This window comes from Rosa rugosa, chromosome 4 (assembly GCF_958449725.1).
Source record: "Rosa rugosa chromosome 4, drRosRugo1.1, whole genome shotgun sequence".
In the NCBI taxonomy this organism is placed as follows: domain Eukaryota; kingdom Viridiplantae; phylum Streptophyta; class Magnoliopsida; order Rosales; family Rosaceae; genus Rosa; species Rosa rugosa.
This window is the reverse complement of record NC_084823.1, coordinates 55,498,027-55,519,255: the sequence shown is the minus strand read 5'-3', so window position 1 is coordinate 55,519,255 and position 21,229 is coordinate 55,498,027. Positions and strand designations below refer to the sequence as shown.

At 40.8% G+C, this 21,229-nt stretch overlaps 2 protein-coding genes and 1 pseudogene across 2 annotated transcripts; 2 read left to right on the top strand and 1 right to left on the bottom strand.

The window, feature by feature from the left end:
• Positions 1 to 102: 102 nt before the first annotated feature.
• Positions 103 to 2,780, bottom strand: LOC133745066 (glutathione S-transferase U9-like; annotated as a pseudogene).
• A 4,666-nt stretch (positions 2,781 to 7,446) lies between these two features.
• Positions 7,447 to 8,893, top strand: LOC133746233 (glutathione S-transferase U9-like). The gene is made up of 2 exons (XM_062174411.1): positions 7,447 to 7,833; positions 8,222 to 8,893. Exons 1-2 carry the CDS (start codon positions 7,513 to 7,515, stop codon positions 8,603 to 8,605), a joined length of 705 nt encoding a protein of 234 aa, XP_062030395.1. The 5' UTR covers positions 7,447 to 7,512; the 3' UTR covers positions 8,606 to 8,893.
• Positions 8,894 to 16,182: 7,289 nt separating this feature from the next.
• Positions 16,183 to 17,336, top strand: LOC133707204 (glutathione S-transferase U9-like). Its single transcript, XM_062132764.1, has 2 exons — positions 16,183 to 16,549; positions 16,635 to 17,336. Exons 1-2 carry the CDS (start codon positions 16,229 to 16,231, stop codon positions 16,953 to 16,955), a joined length of 642 nt encoding a protein of 213 aa, XP_061988748.1. The 5' UTR covers positions 16,183 to 16,228; the 3' UTR covers positions 16,956 to 17,336.
• The last annotated feature ends 3,893 nt before the right edge of the window (positions 17,337 to 21,229 follow it).

Below are 21,229 nucleotides of genomic sequence, written 5' to 3'. Positions count from 1 at the left end.
ACAGTTTGAGAATAATAATTGGAGTTGTTGAAGACCCTAAAGAGAGATTACTACAATGGTTAAGAGAAGTTTCAACTTTCCTGTGTTATATATTGCAATGATCTGCTTCCATTGAAACTACAGTTTCAACTCATGTATGATGCATTTTTGTCCACAGTGAAATCGGTCACTGTCTTTAGGTTTAGATGGATAATGGAGGTAATGTAAATAGAAAAAAGAAAGTGACTTTGCTTGCAATATATATAGAATCTTAATACTGAGAACTTGTAGGAAGTTTAATACAGGGAAACTTGACCTATCCACCTTAAGCTAATAGCCAGAAATTAACTTGGCCAGAAAACTGAAAGAAAGCAGCTGGAATTCGTCGGCCTATATTAGAACAGAAGGGCCACATAGGAAAGGGACAAGATGGCTAAGGAAATAAGAGTACTGCTAGACAGACTAAAGGAAACCTAATCCAAATTTTGGATACATGTCATCTAGCTATGACACTAGCTATGGCATCATTTAGTATCCAAATTTTGAAATCTCATATGATAAGGTCAAGCAGCACTAGATTTGAGGGCATATCTGAAAAAGTGAAGAACTGCTACTAGCTTTTCATAAGGAGGGGTTAACTCTTTCACTAAAGGCAACTCATTCAGAGATTTCAGCCAAGTAAACAAAAGTGGGTTTTTCTCTGGGTCAATAGTTGTTATACCAAGCACTTCTTCCTGAACTTTATGAGGGCCAAACTGTGAACACAATACAATGTCCAGAAGCCCCAGATTGTTGCTGCAGTCAATAGAAGGCGCACCGTCTGGGAATAAGTCCTTGATTCCCTCTTCAAATGTCTTTAATTTCTCAAACAATTCTTTGATGGCCTTCTCTTGTACTTCTCCATCAGTTTTGCACAACAGGGACATATTCTCAAATACCTGCACTCAAAACGATTATTCATTTTAGCTAGAAAACTAACTTGTTTGACAAATTTAGAGGCAACTAATTAGCTCACGGATACGAAATGCATATGCAACTTACATGTTGCTGGAGAAAGCTAGCCCAGAAGCGAACTTGAGCCCTTTTGTAAGGATCCTCCGGCAGAAGCTTAGGACCAGTTTTTCATGTTTCATCAATGTATTCAAGAATAATTAGTGATTCAGCAATAGGCTTTCCATTGTGAACAAGTACAGGAACCTTTTTGTGAACAGGATTGTATTTGAGGAGTGATGGACTCCTGTTCCTCAAATCTTCGTCAACAAACTCAAAGGGAATGCCTTTGGTTTTCAGCGCCAGCTCTACACTCTTAGAGAAAGGACTAGCCCACATTCCATGTAGACTCACCACATTTTCCTCTGCCGTCTCTCTTTTACTCTATTTTTCAGTTTTCACTTGGATAATGACTCAACTCTTTCCAGTTTGCAGCTTTATATAGAGGTCAGGTTATCTTCTTAACTTCTTTTCCAAGTCTTTATGAAGAATTCACCTTAAAAAGGAATAAAAACAACCCACAGAAAAAAATATATATATATATACCTACTGTGGTCAATGGTGATATAACTATAGAGAAAACTAAAATAAAAACAAAATTTTTTGGTCAGAATGAAAAATAATTGAACTTAATATAGTATCTGTATAGTCATCTCTTCTGTCACGCGAAAAAGATATCACCAATAAAATGGATTGGTGATAAGGTCATTGACCAACTGATAGATCAGTTCTTTGTTCCCCAAGGAATTAAGCCATCATCAGCCGGTTTCAGAAGATGTTACCTTATTTAACTTTTGATGAATAGAGGACATACAATGTAAAATCAATTCAAAGATGAAAACATGTAAATGATTCATCAATGCACTGAAACAGATAAAGAAAAAGAGAAGATTAGAAGATTAGAACTGTTTTTTTCTGGCAGAAGTTTAGTACAATCTTTTTTTTGAGTTAAATATAATGGTTTCTGTTTAAGTAAAATAGATTCGAGAGAGAATTGTTGGGAGAATTGTGTTCATATTATTGAGAATAGGAGCCCTATATATAGAGATTACAAAGTACATATTCTAATGTTACAATGAATACTAATCCGAGTAGGATTAGGAACTCTAGAACCTTCTCTCCTATCACTACTCCTAGTTTGATAAGGCACACTAAGTCGATTTTCCTTCAACAGTTTCATTCATAGTGACAGAGGCACAGTACATAGTTCCCACTAGAGAGGATAGGTGTCAATTACACTTGAAACAATTATGCTCCTTTTCAGAAGCCTAGCAGAATAACATAATTAATTCTAAACTAAAAATAATAGCAGACAAAGTTCCCGGTGCCAATGCGCTCAATTGCGGTACACCAAAAAACTTTGCACCTAGATGTGTAGAACCAACGATCATTCTGTAGGCAAAGTACCAAAGCTATGGTCCGTAAAAACTTAGGGAATTATTGAAAGTAAACTAAGCTGCTAACTAACATAGGATCCCGAAAACACGAGAAATAATATGGGCCTAGGGCACAAAACCCCAACCCCAATCCCTAAGTCTCAGAAGCAGCCCAAAGAAACAGTGGGCTCAAAACCCAGCAGCCACACGTGCACAACCCAGCGCCGCCGAAACCAGCACAACCCGAACCATGTCGTCGCCGATCTCGGATACCATCAATGGAGCGTCTCCGACCATCAAGTGCTCCAAACTGGAAACCAAGCAAAAACCGACAAGGGTTCACCTAAAAACCAGATCGAAGCCACAAATAAAAGTCGGCAACACCACTTGGAAGGAAAGTAGATTGGGATCCAACCGCCTCCCATCCCAATCCATCGCCCACATCACCGAAACCGAACACCGACCACCGTGTGTGAAAAGAAAGAGGAAACAGAACACCACCGAACCATCTGCCAAAGCTTTGAGTAGCCACAGTCTCTCGGAAGCTGCCCCAAGCCTTAACATTCATCACCCGTCTGGCGGCGGAACAGACAGCAGGAAGGCCAGAGGCCAGTCCAGCCTCCGCACGCCACTGGACGAGCATGATCGAAACAGGAAGCGAAACCTCTGTGTTTAGGGGCACGTAGCGTCCTCCAAAAACCAAAATAAGTTTTTAGAGTCTTACAAGATTTTAGTACAATCTTTTTGAATCACAGCATCAGATGAAAAGTGTATTACTATTAATTTGATTCTTTAGGACCAAGAAAAGTGTAACCATTTGACTAGGGCGCCGCCCTCTTGAAAATTTGAAAAGCATTCTTAATTGAGAAAAATTCAGTCACCGTCTCCAAACTATGCTGCCAAGGCCAATTTGATACCCGAACTCTCAAAATTATCAATGTGATACCCAAAGACATATTTTGACATCAACGTGATACTTCCGTCCAAAATTTGTGACTGTTCCGTTAAAAGTATCACGTGTCATATATGTGACTAGATTTTTAAGGGCAAAGTCGTACTTTTACACCAATTTTGATATATATATATTAAAAAAAAAAAAAAAGAGTATGCTTTTCATCTCAACTTAGACCAGACAACGTGCCTGTCCCTTTCTTCTTTTCTTCTGTCAGCTGAAGCTAAAGTAGAAGTGCAGATCGGAGAAGTGCAGCGTGACGGGTATCGGTGGAGCTGCTGCTTGGATCAGCTCTGTTCGCCAAATCTGATGGCACCGGCGATGATTCTCCTCGGTGACAGGTCGTCCGGCGTCTGGATGGATGCAGGTCGAGCTTGCCCAAGCAACGGAGCCAGCTGCTGTTCGGTTCACGGCAATGGAAACAGTTGCAGGCAGAGGATCCGAGAGTCGGAGAAGGTCGGGGTTCAACAGGTCTGAGTCAGCGATCGAAATCTGGGTTTGGGTCGAAGGACGCCGGAGATTGATGTCAGCTTCTGTTCTGTCACGATCCTATTCGGATGTCTTGGTACTGAAGTTGGAATCAATCACTGCCAGAATGGTGAGAAAGGAATCAAGGTACTTTGATTGTCTTCCTAAGTATAGTATGGGTACTGGGTATATGGAAGAACAGAATTTGGGATTAGTAAGTTGGGTATTTTCTGGTATGGATTGGTATTTTCTGAGAGATATATTTTCTGGTATGGATTGGTATTTTCTGGGTAAAAATGAAGAAACACAGTTCTTCTTTGTTTGGTACTGGTATGGTTTAGAGTTTCTGGTGCTGGATATAGTGAAGAACAGAATTGGTTCTTGGTATTTTATGGTATGAGCTTCTGCTCAATCTTTGAGCAAAAAGCTTGGTTATGGGTAATGGGTAAGATGAAGAAACAAGGTTCTTCTCTTGATATTTCTGGCAGCGGAATATGGGTATGGGAGATTGAAATTTTGGATTAGAAGTTGAATTGTTTGTTCTTGTTTTCAGACCTTGTTTGTTCTTGTTTTCTCAATTTGAATTGGATTAGAAGTTGTCAAATTGTTGCATCTGCATGTAATGTGAGATTTTGATGTTGGGGACGGTAACTGTCGTCGGGGCCGAGCTCGCGTTCAAGGCCAAATCGGAATTCATTTTGGGCTGGGTGGTTGGTGGCCTTGTCAGGTAAGTAAGGAAATGTGGCGGCGGAGCTTGCTTCGGAGGTTGCGGCGGTTTAGCTAGTACAAAACCCAGAAGAAGAAGAAGAATAAGAAGAAGAGGAAGAAGAAGAAGAAATGAAAAGATAAAAGAAAAAAAAATGAATTAACAAAAATAAAAGGGTAAGTTGGTCATTTAACTTTTTTTTTTGTCTCCACGTGCTTGCCACGTCAGCATTTTAACCGAACCGTCACAAATTTTGGACGGAAGTATCACGTTGATGTCAAAATATGTCTTTGGGTATCACATTGATACTTTTGAGAGTTCGGGTATCAAATAGGCATTGGCAGCATAGTTTGGGGACGGTGACTGAATTTTTCTCTTCTTAATTTTTCTAGATAAACTTGTCAAAACATGTTAAGGATATGTTAATACAATATATTAATTAGGCAGCAAACAGAACCAACATTCAAGCAAAAACTCAGAGAAAGATGGCAGAGGAAAACAGATTATAAATGATAACTATCTTTCTGCACAAGCTAACATGCATGTAGATGAGTTTCTGTAAAAATCATCCCTATATCGTCGATCTTACCAATATTACTGGTTTTTTTTCAAGTGTAGCTGTCATATCTTTGACTATTTACTGGAAGCTCACACCAAATTACCGAGGTGCATAATAAAACCTATAGAGAGATACTCATTGGTATACTTTTCTCTTCTGCTGGTGAATTTGTAGAAGTTATACACTCTTTTCTCCTATTTCTTCTTCTGCAAAATGTGCTGCTCCCCATAGTGAGATTCATCCCGGTGGTGAAACATATATAGTTCCCCGTCATCATGCTTCACAAATGCACCAGCACAAATTATTGTAGTCAGGAACTGAGTAATATAGCTAGCTCAAGATTGCATAGGCAATACAATAAGCAGATACTGCTTTCTCATAAGAGAATTTAAATAGCATATTAAGTAATTAACTATGAGTGGATATATTATCATTTTATCCTTGCAGCGAAAATTTGTACAAGTACAGAGCAACATACTAGATTTGTGATAGGAGCATAATTATGCGATATTAATAGCGTTAATCTTTATACTTTCTTTGTTAGTTTAGTGTATTTTCTCGTTATTTACATTGTTTATTTGTTTTATAGGTATTTTGGAGCAAAGAAGGAGAAAAGAAGTAAAAGAGGGATTGAAAAACAAAATCGGGAAATCTGCCTGTGCAGATCAGTTAACTTCGAAAGAGCACTGAGACCATCTCAGAACGATCCAGAGGATTATCTTTATATTGATGGATAGCCTCGGATGTCTAGTTTCCGAATCTTTTTACGGCTCATCAATATCATTTTTCTAGAAGAAGTTATGGCCGATTTAGTACAAGAAGGTCAGGCTGCGCGTGAATCTGAGGTTGGACGGGAATTTATGTTTCGATGCCCAAATCACACCGAGAAGCCCGAGGACGAGTTTGTGCTTCATATTTCAGCTTAATATAGACAAATGGCATGATTTGAATGGTTGGAATGAGTCATCAAGTTCAAGAGCCAATAGAAAAACTCCACCTAAACACGTGAACCCTAATTCTTTTAGGTTTTGGATTTCCTAACCTCTAAGCATATAAAAGGAGATCAATCTGCAGCAGCTCTCTCTCTCTCTCTCTTCCTCCCCTTCTTTAGTTTGTTTTGTTTCTTCTATGTTTAACTAGTTTTTATTAGTTAGGGGGCTGCTCGAAGCCCCTAGACATGAACTACAAGATGATTTGACTTTTGATGTTATTTTCTTTTAATCCAAGATGAGACTTTTGTTTACTACTTTTCCATTGATGAATGCTTGCTTGTATGCTTTGAGTGCACGCTTAGTATGCATGTTTGGATTCTAATGCTTTGATTGTTTGATGCCTGGATCAATAGTTGGATTCCTCAAATCTTCTAGAGAAGCAATTGTTAGTTTTCACTATCAAGTAAACTAAGTCCTAGGTTTAGCAAGGCACTAAGTTTATTGCGATGCCTAGTGATGTCTCAAACTCTTTTAGACCTTAATGATCTCTGCATGTTAAATCTAATAAGCGTACCTTTAGGTTGCATTGCTTGGGAATAGTCTAGGTGTAGAGCACTTCCTGCCTAGCGTACGAAGTAAGAAAGGGTAATAGGTTGTGTTCAAGCGTACCGAGCCAACCTGAGCATCTTCATCTAGATTAATTGAATTAGGATTGAACAAATTATCTTGTGTGTGATTGTCGGGGGTGGATGCATCTTCCCTAACTATCTTTATCATATTGTTTTCAAACCATCTTAAAATCTGTTTTCGTTACTTTCTGTCCTCTATATTTTTGTAATTATTTTATATAGTAAACGATATCCGAATAATACCAAATTTTGTATGCAAGACTCCCTGAGTGTCTAGTGTATCTCTGTAAATTTTCGTAATTTTCTGAGTAGTTTAGATTAGGTTTTTAATTAGGTTTTCAACTGCTGTTCGCTAGGAACAGTGGTCACTTTTGTGACATTGTTTTGAGTAGTTATAACCTTAGTCCTCTGCGGGAAAGACCCTTGTTTACCCTTGCTATAATTGACAATCTTAAGTGTGAATAAGGAAAATCAATAGCTTATAAATTTAGCTATCAATTTGCTATCGATCACCTGAGAAACCTAGCTTGTCTGCTGCCTGCATGTATATCTACATCTTCTTGCTTCTAGTATTAAAAAGTTAAAAGTGTAATTAGATATACAAACTTCCTAGGAATAATTGTAAGAATGATGTCCTTTGCTAAAATCCAAAAAAATATTGATGCCTTTTCACAAAATTATCCACATAACATCCCAAGCTGAATTTTCATTGATCTAAAAAATGCCAATCATTTCTTAGTACTCATCGTCTTTTTTTTTTTGACTCATTCAGTGTCAGCAAAGTTCCAACTTTCAAGACTTTAAATGCATTTTCTTATTAACAAGTCGGAAACTATAGTTTACAAAAGAATGGAAACTATATAAAGAAGCATGCTAGACATGAACTGATGAACTCAGTAACCAAGCAAAGATCTGAGAGAGATGACAGGGAAAGACAGTGTGATATTACATGGGATGTGGGCAAGCCCTTACTCTACGAGGGTGGAACTAGCCCTCAAAGTGAAGGGCATATCCTATGAATATGTGGAAGAAGATTTCAAGAACAAAACCCCAGAGCTGCTCAAGTACAACCCAGTTCACAAGAAGATCCCTGTTCTTGTTCACAATGGAAAACCTGTTGCTGAGTCTCTTGTCATCCTTCAATATATTGAAGAAGTTTGGAAAGATGGTCCTCAACTTCTCCCACATGATCCCCACGAAAAGGCTCAAGTTCGATTCTGGGTCCATTTTATCAACACAAAGGTGAGCCTCCATGCTTAGCTAGCTTCTTTTCCTCTATCATTAAGGGCATTATTTACTTCATTCTTGAATAATAAGAAAATGCTATGTGTTAAACTATATATATATATATGGCTCATTGAGATTATATGGATCATTGAGATCAGGTAGTATCATAACAAGCAGTCACACTTTTTGGTATGCTTTTGCCCATTAAAAACTGATAAAGAAGGTAGTCGCTTCAGTCGCTTGGCATGTTATGTTGTCAAACTTGCTAATTTGAGTTATCAATCAAGTAATAGACATTTATTGAAGTGTGTGGTTCAAATTCATAGTCCGATAACGTAACATTTTAGATCCGACAGGAAAAACTCTTACCTAAGCACTAACGTATGAGAATTACTATATGCAGTACACTGAAATCATGACGACAGTAATTACAACTGAGGGAGAAGTACAAGAGAAAGCCCTCAGTCAGGTGTATGAACTAATGAAGTTACTAGATGAAGGAATCAAGACCTTTTTCCCAGATGGGAATCCAACTTTTGAGGCTAAGAATTTAGGGCTCCTAGACATTGTAGGAAGTTCAGTGTTTTGTGCATTTTCAGCTGTAGAAGAATTGATTGGTGTAAAGATCATAGACCCAGAGAAGACTCCAGTGCTATTCTCTTGGATAACAGCTCTGAGAGAGCAACCTATAGTGATGGAGACAATTACTCCTCCTGAAAAGCTGGTGTCACTTATCCTTAGGCCTTGGAGACAGGGTTTCATCAATCCTCATCTTTCTCAATCTTAATTAATGCTGCATCGCTTAATTGTGGCCTAGCTAGATTGATAGCTGCTTGCTCTTTCCATGGTTTTGTAGAAAAATAAGTGACGATGACAGGTCTGGCTTGGCTAACCTTTCTGGGTTTTTGCCAAGGCTCTCGCTATCTGTGTCTAGAGGTTGCTGTATTGTGCTTGCAATAATGCCACTAGGCACATTGTAAGCCAAGGCTCTCCCAATCTGTGACTAGAGGTTGCTGGATTGTGCTTGTAATAATGCCACTACGCACATTGTATGATTGTATGATTGTATCTGTAACAAGACGAGGCAGACTTAATTCTTGAAAAGATGAATGAAGATGTAGTATGTAATTATGTATTCATTGGAATGATAATGTGAACAAAGAAATTGAATTGATGGATCAAATTTAACAAAAGGTTGACAACAAATGTTGTTCCAACAACCATTGCTTCAAATAAAAGTCAAAATTTCTCGCATTGGTTTTTCTCCGAGTCTATATAATGTAGGACGAGAATGGGCCCAATTTAGTCGAAAAACCATAAAAGCAAAGAAGCAGCATAGAATCAAGAAGAGTGATTGGAAAATAGGTAACTCACACGTAATGAGGTTACTAGCCGTTGAAATATTGAAGAAGATTTGGTTTTGAACTTTTCGGGTTTCTCGTGCAAAAAGTCAGGTTTTGATTGTGAATCAAATTTAATCATCTTTTGACCAGAAAGTCCATTTGAAACGCATAATACCTTTACAGAATGGGAACGACGAGATATTCGAGACTCACTTTAGTGAGCCCGCCCTAACAGATTTAGGCCAAAATGTATCGTCTGTTCAAGTAAATCCTTATTTGTGTGTCTGGCCCAAACTCTAGGTTACTTGACCTAGTGGTAATAGGGTTACATTAGAAGGATCTAGATTCCTATTCAATGTATGATTACTTTCCTTGTATGATTTGGATTCTATGCATTGTAATCCTCTATATAAAGAAGCTCCTATTATCAATGAGAACACACAGCAAATTCTCTCCCAATTTCAGTTTTCCTACAACACGCTATCAGCACGAAGCCCTAACCCTGAAACTCTAAAATCGTAGCTTTCAAAACCCTAGAAACTACCGCCCGCAGCATCTCCGCAGCGGCCCCGCAGCAGCCCCCGTGTCGCAACTCAACGCTAACCCTACCAGGTTAGTCTCGCTGCCCCTGCAGCGCCCACGAACGCTCGCCTGCGACCCCGCGATAACGAAGACCTCGAGACCTCGCGACTCCGCGACCCCGCGACACCGCGACCCCGAGACACCGAGACCTCGCTACCTCGCGACCTCTCGACCCCGCGACCTGGCGACTTCTCGATTCTGCGACTCCACGACCACGTTGCAATCCTACAAGTCTACTTGCTTGCACTAGGACTGAAGCTCGTCTCCAATCCTACGATAAGGACCAAATACGTTCTGCAATCCTAAGAGGTATGTTTTACTAAAAGTTTCCGTTTTTGAGTTTTTCCTCTTTTTCTCTTCTTTTTCTCGAGGACTTGCAAACTCCTTTCTTCTACCCCCCCCCCTTTCTTCTTCATAGGGGAGACCAAAAGCCGAACTGTGGGGGTTCCTGCTCACTCCAAGCTTGGAGCTTGTAGAGTCCTCCAAACTTAGAGTTTGTAGAGAATTTACGATCGACCACTTACGTCATTGTTTCGATCTAATCCAATACCTCTTGGAATTGAATTTCTTGGAAGCGATTATGCTCAGAAATTTTATATGTTTTCGTGGTAGCCTTTTACGCTCCGAAACTAACCCTAATTTCTTGTTCTCTTTCAGGATGAGTAACCTGAACAAATTGGACTTTGATCCATTGGGAACAACTGGCTCTGGATATCACATGTGGGTTCGTGATGTCCACCAGCATCTCAAGGCCGATGGAATCCTGGAAACGATTCTCGAGCCTAGCCAGGACGTGCTAACTGTTGAGCAAGCTCAAGCTTTGGAAGCAAATAGAGCAAGCAGCCTTAGAGGAAAATAAGGCGAAAGCCATCATCCTAATGACTCGTCATATGGTTGATTCTCTCCAGTACGAGTGTATGAATGAAGAAGACCCCAGAAGGCTGTGGGTCTCACTCGAAGAAAGATTTGGCAACGTCCGTGACTCCCTGCTTCCTGACCTAGAAGTGAGATGGCATAGCATCCGCTTCTGTGATTTCAAGTCAGTTCTTGACTACAACTCGGAAGCACTTCGCATTAAATCCTTAATGGAATTTTGTGGTAAAGAGATCACAGATGCGATGTTGATTGAGAAGACTCTCTCTACCTTCCCCTTCTCTGCATTGATGGTTACTAAGAACTATCGAATCGATGTTACTGCAAGACGGATCACAAGGTTTCATAAGCTCATTGGAGCTATGAATGTCGTTGAAAAGCATGACAACATCCTTATGAAGAACTATCATTCGAGATCCGTGGAAATAGAGCATATTCCGGAATCCAATTATAGTTGCGCCCCTAAGAGAATGCGCCAAGAGCGAAACCCTAACCTTAGGGATACTTCTGGACGTTCTGGTCCATATAATCGCTCTACTTGGGAAGGTAACCGCCAAAATAGGAGAACACGGAACCGAAGAGGTCAACGTGGAAAGAGAGAGGGAGGCAACGCCTCTGGCCATGTTGGTGGCACCACCAACACTAAGAGCCATCTAAATGACGCTTTCAAAGCGCCTCAATCAATGGAGTCTGAGCAAAGAGATATATGTTCTCGATGTGGAGTATCCGATCATTGGGCACACATTTGTAGAGCTCGTGAAGAAATTGTCACCGCCTACAAAACATATTGTGAAGCAAGAGAAGCTCACTATGTGGAACAAGAAGATCAAGATGATGATCTAGAGTGAAGGGTTAAAGACTACAAATTTGGCTGGGATCAATAGATCGCCAATTCTGTTTAAGTCTTTATTTTTCCAAGAGATGTAATAGGCAATTGCTATATATTTTTGTAGTAGATGCCAATGGTTTAGTCTTTCTTCAAAGTAGGCTCACCCAAAGTAAGTATGATGTCTAGGAAGGTTTTGAGATTAGTGGTACTTAAGCGAGCCTTACTCCACCGACATCTCTCTACTCACCTGGTCACATTTATTTTGGAATTACCGAAAGAAGTTAGACGACTACCATTGTTTTGTATTAGCTAGCATTTTGGATTAGATTTTCTTTGGTCAAAGAGACAATGATGTAACTCCGTTGGCTTATGAATAAAATTTCGAGTTCTTTTAATTATGACTCCATTTTGATTCTAAGCACATTACTTTGTGATTACGATGGCTGGGCCATCAGTATTAATTCAAGGACATGGAATAGCCCAAGTTCCCCTTGCCAAATGGCACCTTGATTACTGTCACAGAAATTCTCTACACTCCTAGGGCAAATCGCACCTATAAATAGCCAACGGATTCCATGCGAAAATGCATGTAGAGAACAAAAATGAGTTCCTTTGCAATACCTCTAATGATTGCGAACAAATGCGCATCTTAGAGAAGTTTATGTGTCTCTCTAGTGGACTCTATGTCACTATTCGAGCTATTAAATCCAATAAAGTTATGAGAGAAGATCTCTTAGATTTAGACACATATTGGTTTTGTCACGACAGGATAGGTCATCCTAGTCATGATATGATGATCCGTCTACTAAAGACTTCACATGGACATCCTTTCTCTCGAGCGAAACGAAGCATGAATCAAAGGTTGATTTCTGGACTAAGTATGACCGCCGCCGCTGCCTTTGGCGCCGCCACCGTCCACCACCAGCCTAGGGCTGGCACAGTCCTTATCCATGACGCCATGGATAGCGTACATCATGGTGATGACACGCCAGGTGATATTGCAATCACCAACTTTGCTTCAAATAACGTTTCAAATGTTCAGGCCCAACCACAATCCTCATTGGTTGCTTCTAAAGCCTCTCGCTCGTTTACAAAGCCTGTTTCTTAGGGAAATTAGGACTGAGACCGTCCTCTGCAAAGGATATGAAAATACTCATTATGTTCTTACATAGAATCCGTGGGGATTCTGTGGACTAGTTCAACCAACTTGCGGACGTTTAAATATCTCATGATGTTGGTTGACAAGCAAACACGTTGGTCACGTGTTGTGTCATTGTCCACCTGTTAATGCTGCTTATGCTACACTCCTAGCACATATCATATGACAACAGGCTCACTCCCCGGATCATCATATTCAATCAATTGGATTTGACTATGCTAGAGAGTTTACATCGAAAACTTTCGATGGTTATTGCAATGGGACTGATGTTGGACATCATATTCCCATGTACACACCCAAATGGTCTCACGGAAACGACTACGATGGTAGTCCGGACATTGGTAATGGGCACCAATCTCCTTATATCCGCTTGGGGTGACGCAATATCGCATGCAGCTATGCTAATTCGTCTACGACCCACCGTCACTCAATCTACCTTTGCGTTACAGCTAGTGACTGGGTACAAGTATCGTACTTACGCATCTTTGAGTGTGTCATTTATGTGCCAATTGCGCCGCCACAACGCTCTATGATGGGTCCTTACAGACGAATGGGCAACTACGTTGGATTTAAGACTCCAACAATCGTCCGCCACTTAATGCCCTTGCAAGGCGATCTCCTTACCGCTAGATTTGCGGGTTGTCACTTTGATGAGACAGTCTTCCCGTCGTTAGGGGGAGATAAGAACACGGATGTTCAGCAGGAACGACAGGAATTGTCGTGGCATGTCCCCACTATGTCTCATCTCGATCCCTACTAAAGTGACGAGATCACACATCTGCTGCAAATATGCCTGCAAGGAAGTACGTTCCTACAAGAGGACGTAGATTCACCCTACACGGAGGTAGGCATGGCGCCAATGCCAAAGAGAGTGGCACTCTAGCGTTACAGGTCATGGCCCCAGCGAGGATGCGTGGGAGGCCCGTGGGTTCGAAGGATGCTTTGGCACAACCTAATCCTTGGATCATCGACACTCAAAATCCGTCTCATGAAAATCTTCCGGGTTATGGTTATCGTTGAGGGACGCCTCAACGTCAGAACTTATTCCTGAGAATATAGAGCTCTTTGAAAATTACACTAGTGTACATGAGACGTGGGATAGAAACTCCATCATAATTGATGATGTAGTTGCGCATTTCGTTGCGCATGAGTTTGTTGAGTCCGATGATATCGAACCACACTCCGTTGATGAATGAATGTCAACGTAGAGAAATTTGGCCTAAATGGAAAGATGCGATCCAGGTTAAGTTGGATTCTCTAACGAAGAGGAAGGTTTTTTGAGCCAGTGATGCCAACACCTCCTGACATAAAACCTGTTGACTAATGGATCTTCGTTAGAAAGCGTGTTGAGAAAAAGAGATGGCAATCTCGCCTTATGGCAAGGCTTCTCACAAAACGCCCTGGAATCGACTACGATGAGACATATTCTCTCGTAATGGATGTCAGTACACTCCACTACCCTGTCAGTTTGGTAGTTTCCGAATAACTGATCATGCAGCTTACGAATGTGGTCACTACGTATCTCTATGGGGATCTAGATACGGAATATACATGAAGGTTCATGGTGAACTTCATTTACCCAAGTCAAGTGGCTCTAGACCACGGAGCGCGTTTTACAAAGAGATTGAAACGCTCACTAAAGTGACTACTTGATTGGGAAGGGATATGCCTGCGCGTTTCCATAACAAGTTTCGGATTCTATCGCGGTTCATGTTGGACATGATCTCCATTGGAAGCTCTTAAAGAGTTAAGGGAAACCGCTGAACACTTGAAATCTGAGTTTGAGATGAAGGATTTTGGGAGAACACGATTATGTCTCGGTTTGGAACTTGAGCATCGTGTTGATAGATGTTTAGGCATTTTGACAAGGTCAAGCCTTCAAGTACCCCCATGATAGTCCATAGTCTTGATCCTGAAAAGGATTTTCTTCGTTCAAAGGATGATGACGAAGATGTGCTAAAGGCAAGAGTGCCTTACTTGAGTACAATACGAGCATTATTGTACTTAACTCAATGCACAAGACCTGACATCTCATTTGCAGTGAACTTGTTAGCTAAGGTATAGCTCTGCGCCAACGCGACGCCCATTGGATTGGTGTAAAAGATATCTTTCGATACTAGAGATGTACGACTGATATGGGCTTGTTTTATCCCTACAGAGAGATGATGGATTCGGACCCATCACACACCAGGAACGCCGCCAACACTGGTCTGCGTCCTCTATCCTCATCCCAAAACGACATGTGTTTTGGAAGGTTTTGCTGATATTGGGTATCTCTCTGACCCACACAAAGGTCATTCCCAAAATGGTTAAGTGTTCACCATGGGTAAAGACTGTGATATCTTGGAGGTCTACAGAACAGACCTTAGTCGCTATATCTTTGAACCATGCAGAGATTATTTCTCTTCACGAAATGGTTCGTGAATGTTTATGGATTGGATCCATAATTACGCATGTTCGAAACAATTGTGGTTTGAAGTCTACCACAGATGAGCCTACGAACATTTAGGATAATGCTGCTTGCTTTGAACAAATGAAGCAAAGGCTACATCAAAAGCAACAACACCAAGGGTAATCAGTAACAACAGACTTTCCTCAAGATCAAAGTGAACTAGGTTCAGTCTGAGGACAGTATGACAGACTTGCTCACTAAGTCATTGCCTAAATTCCACTTTCGAGAAACATGTTGGTAGCATCGTTTGCGGAAGTTATCCAAACTCCAACGACCGTAGTCATCAGGGGGAGATGCAGACATCAGGGGGAGGTGTCTACATGTATGGTCTCGAAACGTGAAGGGTGTGTTGTGCTCTTTTTCCCCTTCGACCGAGATTATTTTTATCTCACTGGGTTTTTGTTACTCGGCAAGGTTTTTAGCGAGGCAACGAGAGAAGCACCGTGTTTGGGCGACACAAGGGGGAGTGTTCAAGTAAATCCTTATTTGTGTGTCTGGCCCAAACTCTAGGTTACTTGACCTAGTGGTAATAGGGTTACATTAGAAGGATCTAGATTCCTATTCAATGTATGATTACTTTCCTTGTATGATTTGGATTCTATGCATTGTAATCCTCTATATAAAGAGACCCCTATTATCAATGAGAACACACAGCAAATTCTCTCCCAATTTCAGTTTTCCTACAACATCGTCTTAATTATTCGATTCGGGATTTAATATTTTTAGGCTAGTTTTACATTTGTTTTAGAGTTCTTTTTTTTTATACAAAAGACATGCTTCTTGGGCCGTAGATTCTCCCATTCAGGTTCCAAATAAATTGAGACATGCTTCTTGGGCGTAAGAAAAACCTAGCCAAATTTGAACGATGCTTTCGTGTCTAGCTGTACTCTGTAGAAGCAACCTTTTTTCCGTAAACTATATTATCCAAAGTACCTTTCAACCATCCTTTTGTATATTCATGATCTTAAAATATGGCTTGCTTAATTAACAAGGAAGCCTACCAGTAAGTTAATGGTTTCAAGTTTGTCTATTGACTAGCAACTCATAACAAGCTAAACATGAGAGAAGGTACATGATCAAATCTATATATATATATATATATATATATTAAGGATCATCACTCACCTCCCCTGAACCCAAAGAACTAAGCCAGTTCTTGTAGAGGAAGAGATATGGAGGGAAAAAACGAAGTAAAACTACATGGAATGTGGGTTAGTGCTTACTCTAAGAGAGTGGAACTGGCCCTCAGACTCAAAGGCATACCTTATGAGTACATAGAAGAGGATTTGATCAACAAGAGCCGGTTGCTCCTCAAGTACAATCCAGTTCACAAGAAGGTACATGTACTCATCCACAATGGAAAACCTATCTCCGAGTCACACATCATCCTAGAATACATCGACGAAACTTGGAAGACTGCTCCTAAGCTCCTGCCTGAAGATCCTTACGAAAGAGCCAAAGTTCGATTCTGGGCTAGTTTTATCCAGCAACAGGTCAGACAATGCTACTGTAATATATATAATCTAAGACATTAATTAATTTTTGTCAAATGATGCATATTTTTGTTAACATATATAGTTGTTTGAGAGCATACTCAAACTGGTGACAAGTCATGGGGAAGCACAAGAAAAAGCAGCCGCTGAAGTGATTGAGAGGCAGGGAGTCTTTGAAGAAGGAATGAAGGAGTATTTTGCAGGAGGTGATTCTTTCACTAATGAGAAGAATTGGGGGCTTCTAGACATATTGATGGGTTCAACATTTGGCGCTTACGAAGTTCATGAAGAAGTGTATGGTTTCAAACTGATGGACCCGGATAAGAATCCATTACTGTTCTCATGGATTACAAGATTGAAGGAGCATCCATTGATGAAGGGATTACTGCCTCCTCATGAGTCATGACAAGCTTGTCGAGTTCCTTCAACTTATTAGACGAACAAGTCATGCTAGAGGGGCTGAATCAAATTAGCTGATCACCTACCAATATTGATCAGCTAGTCTGATACCTTTCGCGTTACTAAAACATATTAGGGTTATATCATATTTGTTGCCTAGCTAGATTGACAGCTGCGTGCTTTTTCCATGGTTTTGTAGAAAAACAAGTGACGATGAAAGGGTCTGGCTTGGCTAACCTTTCTGGGTTTTTGCCAAGGCTCCCAATCTGTGTCTAGAGGTTGCTGGATTGTGCTTGCAATAATGCCATTAGGCACATTGTATGATTGTATCTGTAACAAGACAAGGCAAATGTAATTCTTGAAAAGATGAATGAAGATATGGTATGTTTTCAATGGAATGATAATGTGAACAAAGAAACTCGATCGATCAAATTTAACAAAAGATGACAACAAATATTGTTCCAACAATCATTGCTCCTCTAAAATAAAAGTCACAATTTCTCGCATGCGGATCTCAAGAAAATACTAGTTGGTTTTTCTCTGAGTCTGTAGGTTGTGGATTGTTCTACAATACATACATGTATATCATACATACATTTACAAATGATCGATGTCCTAAATTGTTGTTGTAGTCAATATAAGAACAGCATGTCATCTGTGAAATGTCATCGAGTCCCTGGCCTCCCTCTTCAAGTGTCTTTAATTTCTCAAACAATCCTTGATGGCTTTCTCTTGTCTTCTCCAGTAGATATGTATACCTCTTAAATATCAGTTCAAGTTGCTATGGTTGGACATAGCAACTTGGACGAAAAGAAAAGATGATAACAACTGCTCTTCCTGGTCAATGAGCTTATCACCAGCGTTTGGTAATTGGTACAATTCTTATTTTTAATCTTTTGGATCACAGCATCACTTGAAAATTGCATAACTAATATAGAAATTGATTGTTATGACCAAGAAAATTGTATAACCATCTATTTCTTAATCTTGAGTTCTTGACTAAAGCTCTGGTCTCTTGAAACGATGAAAGGTCCACAGCATTTTCTTTCTTAGACGGACTTGTCATGCAAGTAAAGGAAATGTGTTTAAGTAAAATAGATTTGAGAGAGAATGTAGAGAGAATTGTAGGGAGAATGTCAATCATATTATTGAGAATAGGAGCCCTTTATATAGGGATTTACAAAGTACTAGTTCTAATGTTACATGGGATATTACCGTATAGGATTGGGAAATCTAGAACCTTCTCTCCTATTGCTACTCCTAGTTTGATAAGGCACACATAAAACTGATTTTCCTTCAACACTCCCCCTTGTGCCGCTCAAACTTGGTGGTGACGCTTCATCCGTTGCCTCGTTAAAAACCTTGCTCGAGTGAAAAAACCCTGTGGGAAAAAATACGCTCGAGGAGGAGAAAAAGAGTACAACACGTCCTCTACTCTTCGAGATCGAACATGTAGACATCATAACTCCCCCTGATGTCGATATCTCCCCCTGATTGCTACAATCATGGAAGTTAGGATAACTTTCTCAATCCGATGCTTTTCACATGTTTCTCGAAGGTGGATTTAGGTAACGACTTAGTGAATAAGTCCGCTACATTATCCTCTGATCGGATTTGATTTACTTCAATCTTTAGAAGTGATTGTTGTTGCTGATTATAAAAGAACTTAGGCGATATATGCTTGGTGTTGTCGCCCTTGATGAAACCTAACTTCATTTGCTCAATACAAGCTGCATTATCCTCATAAATGCATGTAGGTTCATCCGTGGTAGACTTCAAACCACAACTTCCTTGTATATGTCTAATTATAGACCTTAGCCATATACATTCACGTACGGCTTCATGTAGAGCAATAATCTCTGCATGATTTGAGGAAGTAGCAACAACTGTCTGTTTTGTAGACCTCCAAGATATCGCAGTGCTTCCCATGGTAAAGACATAACCCGTTTGGGAGCGACCTTTGTGAGGGTCAAAGAGGTACCCTGCATCAGCAAAACCCATCAAAACATCACTCGTCGTTTTGATGGAGGGGGATAGGGTGAGGCTGGCCACCCTTGGTGGTGGTGGCGGCGTTGGCAGCAACATGGCCGGCCACTTTGTCATGGTGGACGGTGGCTCCATGCCTAATGGGGTCCGATCCCATTCTTCCGTCATTCCTCTTCTCTCTGTAGGGATAAAATAGGCCCATATCAATCGTACCTCTTAGGTATCGAAAGATTGTCTTTACGCCAATCCAATGGCGGCGTGTTGGCGCAGAGCTATGTCGAGCTAACAAGTTCACTGCGAATGAGATATCTGGTCTTGTGCATTGAGCTAAGTACAATAATGCGTCTATTGCACTTAAATAGGACACTTCGGCCTCTAATGATTCTTCGTCCTCATCCTTTGGACGAAACGGATCTTTTCCAGGCTCAAGACTACGACCGATCATGGGAGTACTCACAGGCTTTGCTTTATCTTCATTAAAGCGCCTTAGGATTTTCTGAGTATATGCAGACTGATGGATCAAAATCCCATCACTACTGTGCTCGAGTTCTAAACCGAGACAAAACCGTGTTTTCCCAAGATCTTTCATCTCAAATTCGGATTTCAACTATGTAGCAGTCTCCTTTAACTCATCTAGAGTTCCAATTAGGTTCATGTCATCGACATAAACTGCTACGATTGCAAATCCGGAACTTGTTCTCTTAATGAACACGCATGGGCATATTTCGTTATTAATATATCTCTTCCCAATCAAGTAGTCACTTAGACGGTTATACCACATCCGTCCGGATTGTTTTAATCCATATAGTGAGCGTTTTAATCTTATTGAAAACGCGCTCCGTGGTTTAGAGCCACTTGATTTGGGTAATTGAAGTCCATCTGGAACCTTCATGTATATCTCTGAATCTAGCCCATAGAGATATGCAGTAACCACATCCATAAGCTGCATGTCAAGTTTTTCGGAAACTACCAAACTGACAAGGTAGCGGAACGTTATAATGTCCATTACGGGAGAATATGTCTCCTCGTAGTCGATTCCAGGGCGTTGTGAGAAACCTTGCGCCACGAGACGGGCTTTATATCTAACCACCTCGTTTTTCTCATTACGCTTTCTAACAAAGACCCATTTGTGGCCAACAGGTTTTACATCTGGGGGTGTCTGCGTTATGGGCCCAAATACCTGTCTCTTTGCTAGTGAATCTAATTCAGCCTGGATCGCATCTTTCCATTTAGGCCAATCCGCTCTTCGTTCACATTCTTCGACAGAGCGAGGTTCGATATCATCATATTCTATGATTCCTTTTGCAACATGATATGCAAATGCATCATCAATTGCCATAGAATTTCTATCCATCATCTCATGTACACTAGTATAATTCATGGAGATCTCTCTATTCTCTGGAGTTGGTTCTGACATTGGAGCGTCCCCCAATGATGTCTCTTGGACATAACCATAATCCGGAATATTCTCATGAGATGGATTATTCACATCGATGATTAATGGATTATTTTGTGCCAAACTCGCTTTCTTTCTTGGGCGAGAATCCATCGAACCTATAGGCCTCCCGCGCTTCCTGGCAGGAGCCATGGGCCTAGCCACAACGTCACCATCACTGTGAGTGGGGGCGTTGGCGCCATGCTCTGGTAACCTTGAGATGGCGTCATGTCCTCTAATTTTAGGGACATCAATCCTTGCAGGCACGTTTGCAGCAGGTATGTGTGATCTCGTCACTTTAGCGATATCAGAAAACGCATCAGGCATCGATTCTGCTACGTTCTGAAGATCGAGAATTCTCCGCACTTCAATTTCAGACTGTGCGGTTTGGGGATCAAGATGAGACAGAGTGGGGACAGACCACGACAATTCCTGTCGTTCCTGTTGAACATTTATGTTCTTATCTCCCCCTAACGACGGGAAGACTGTCTCATCGAAGTGACAATCCGCAAATCTTGCGGTAAAGAGATCGCCTGTCAAGGGTTCTAAGTAGCGGACAATTGTTGGAGAATCATAACCAACGTAAACGCCTAATCGTCGTTGAGGACCCATTTTGGTGCGCTGTGGCGGCGCAATTGGCACATAAACTGCACACCCAAATATGCGTAAGTGTGAGACATTAGGCTCATACCCAGTCACCATCTGGGACGCAGAAAATGGTTGAGTGGCAGTGGGCCTCAGACGAATAAGCACAGCTGCATGCAATATTGCATAGCCCCAAGCAGAAATAGGGAGATTGGTGCGCATTACCAATGCCCTAGCGACCATTTGTAGTCGTTTAATGGCGGCTTCTGCGAGAC

Bases quoted from the DNA above. Each gene is read 5' to 3' on its own strand.
- LOC133746233 (XM_062174411.1), top strand. From the start codon at position 7,513: ATGACAGGGAAAGACAGTGTGATATTACATGGGATGTGGGCAAGCCCT. The intron at 7,834-8,221 runs GTGAGCCTCCAT...TACTATATGCAG, and splicing joins TCCATTTTATCAACACAAAG to TACACTGAAATCATGACGAC.
- LOC133707204 (XM_062132764.1), top strand. From the start codon at position 16,229: ATGGAGGGAAAAAACGAAGTAAAACTACATGGAATGTGGGTTAGTGCT. The intron at 16,550-16,634 runs GTCAGACAATGC...TAACATATATAG, and splicing joins CTAGTTTTATCCAGCAACAG to TTGTTTGAGAGCATACTCAA.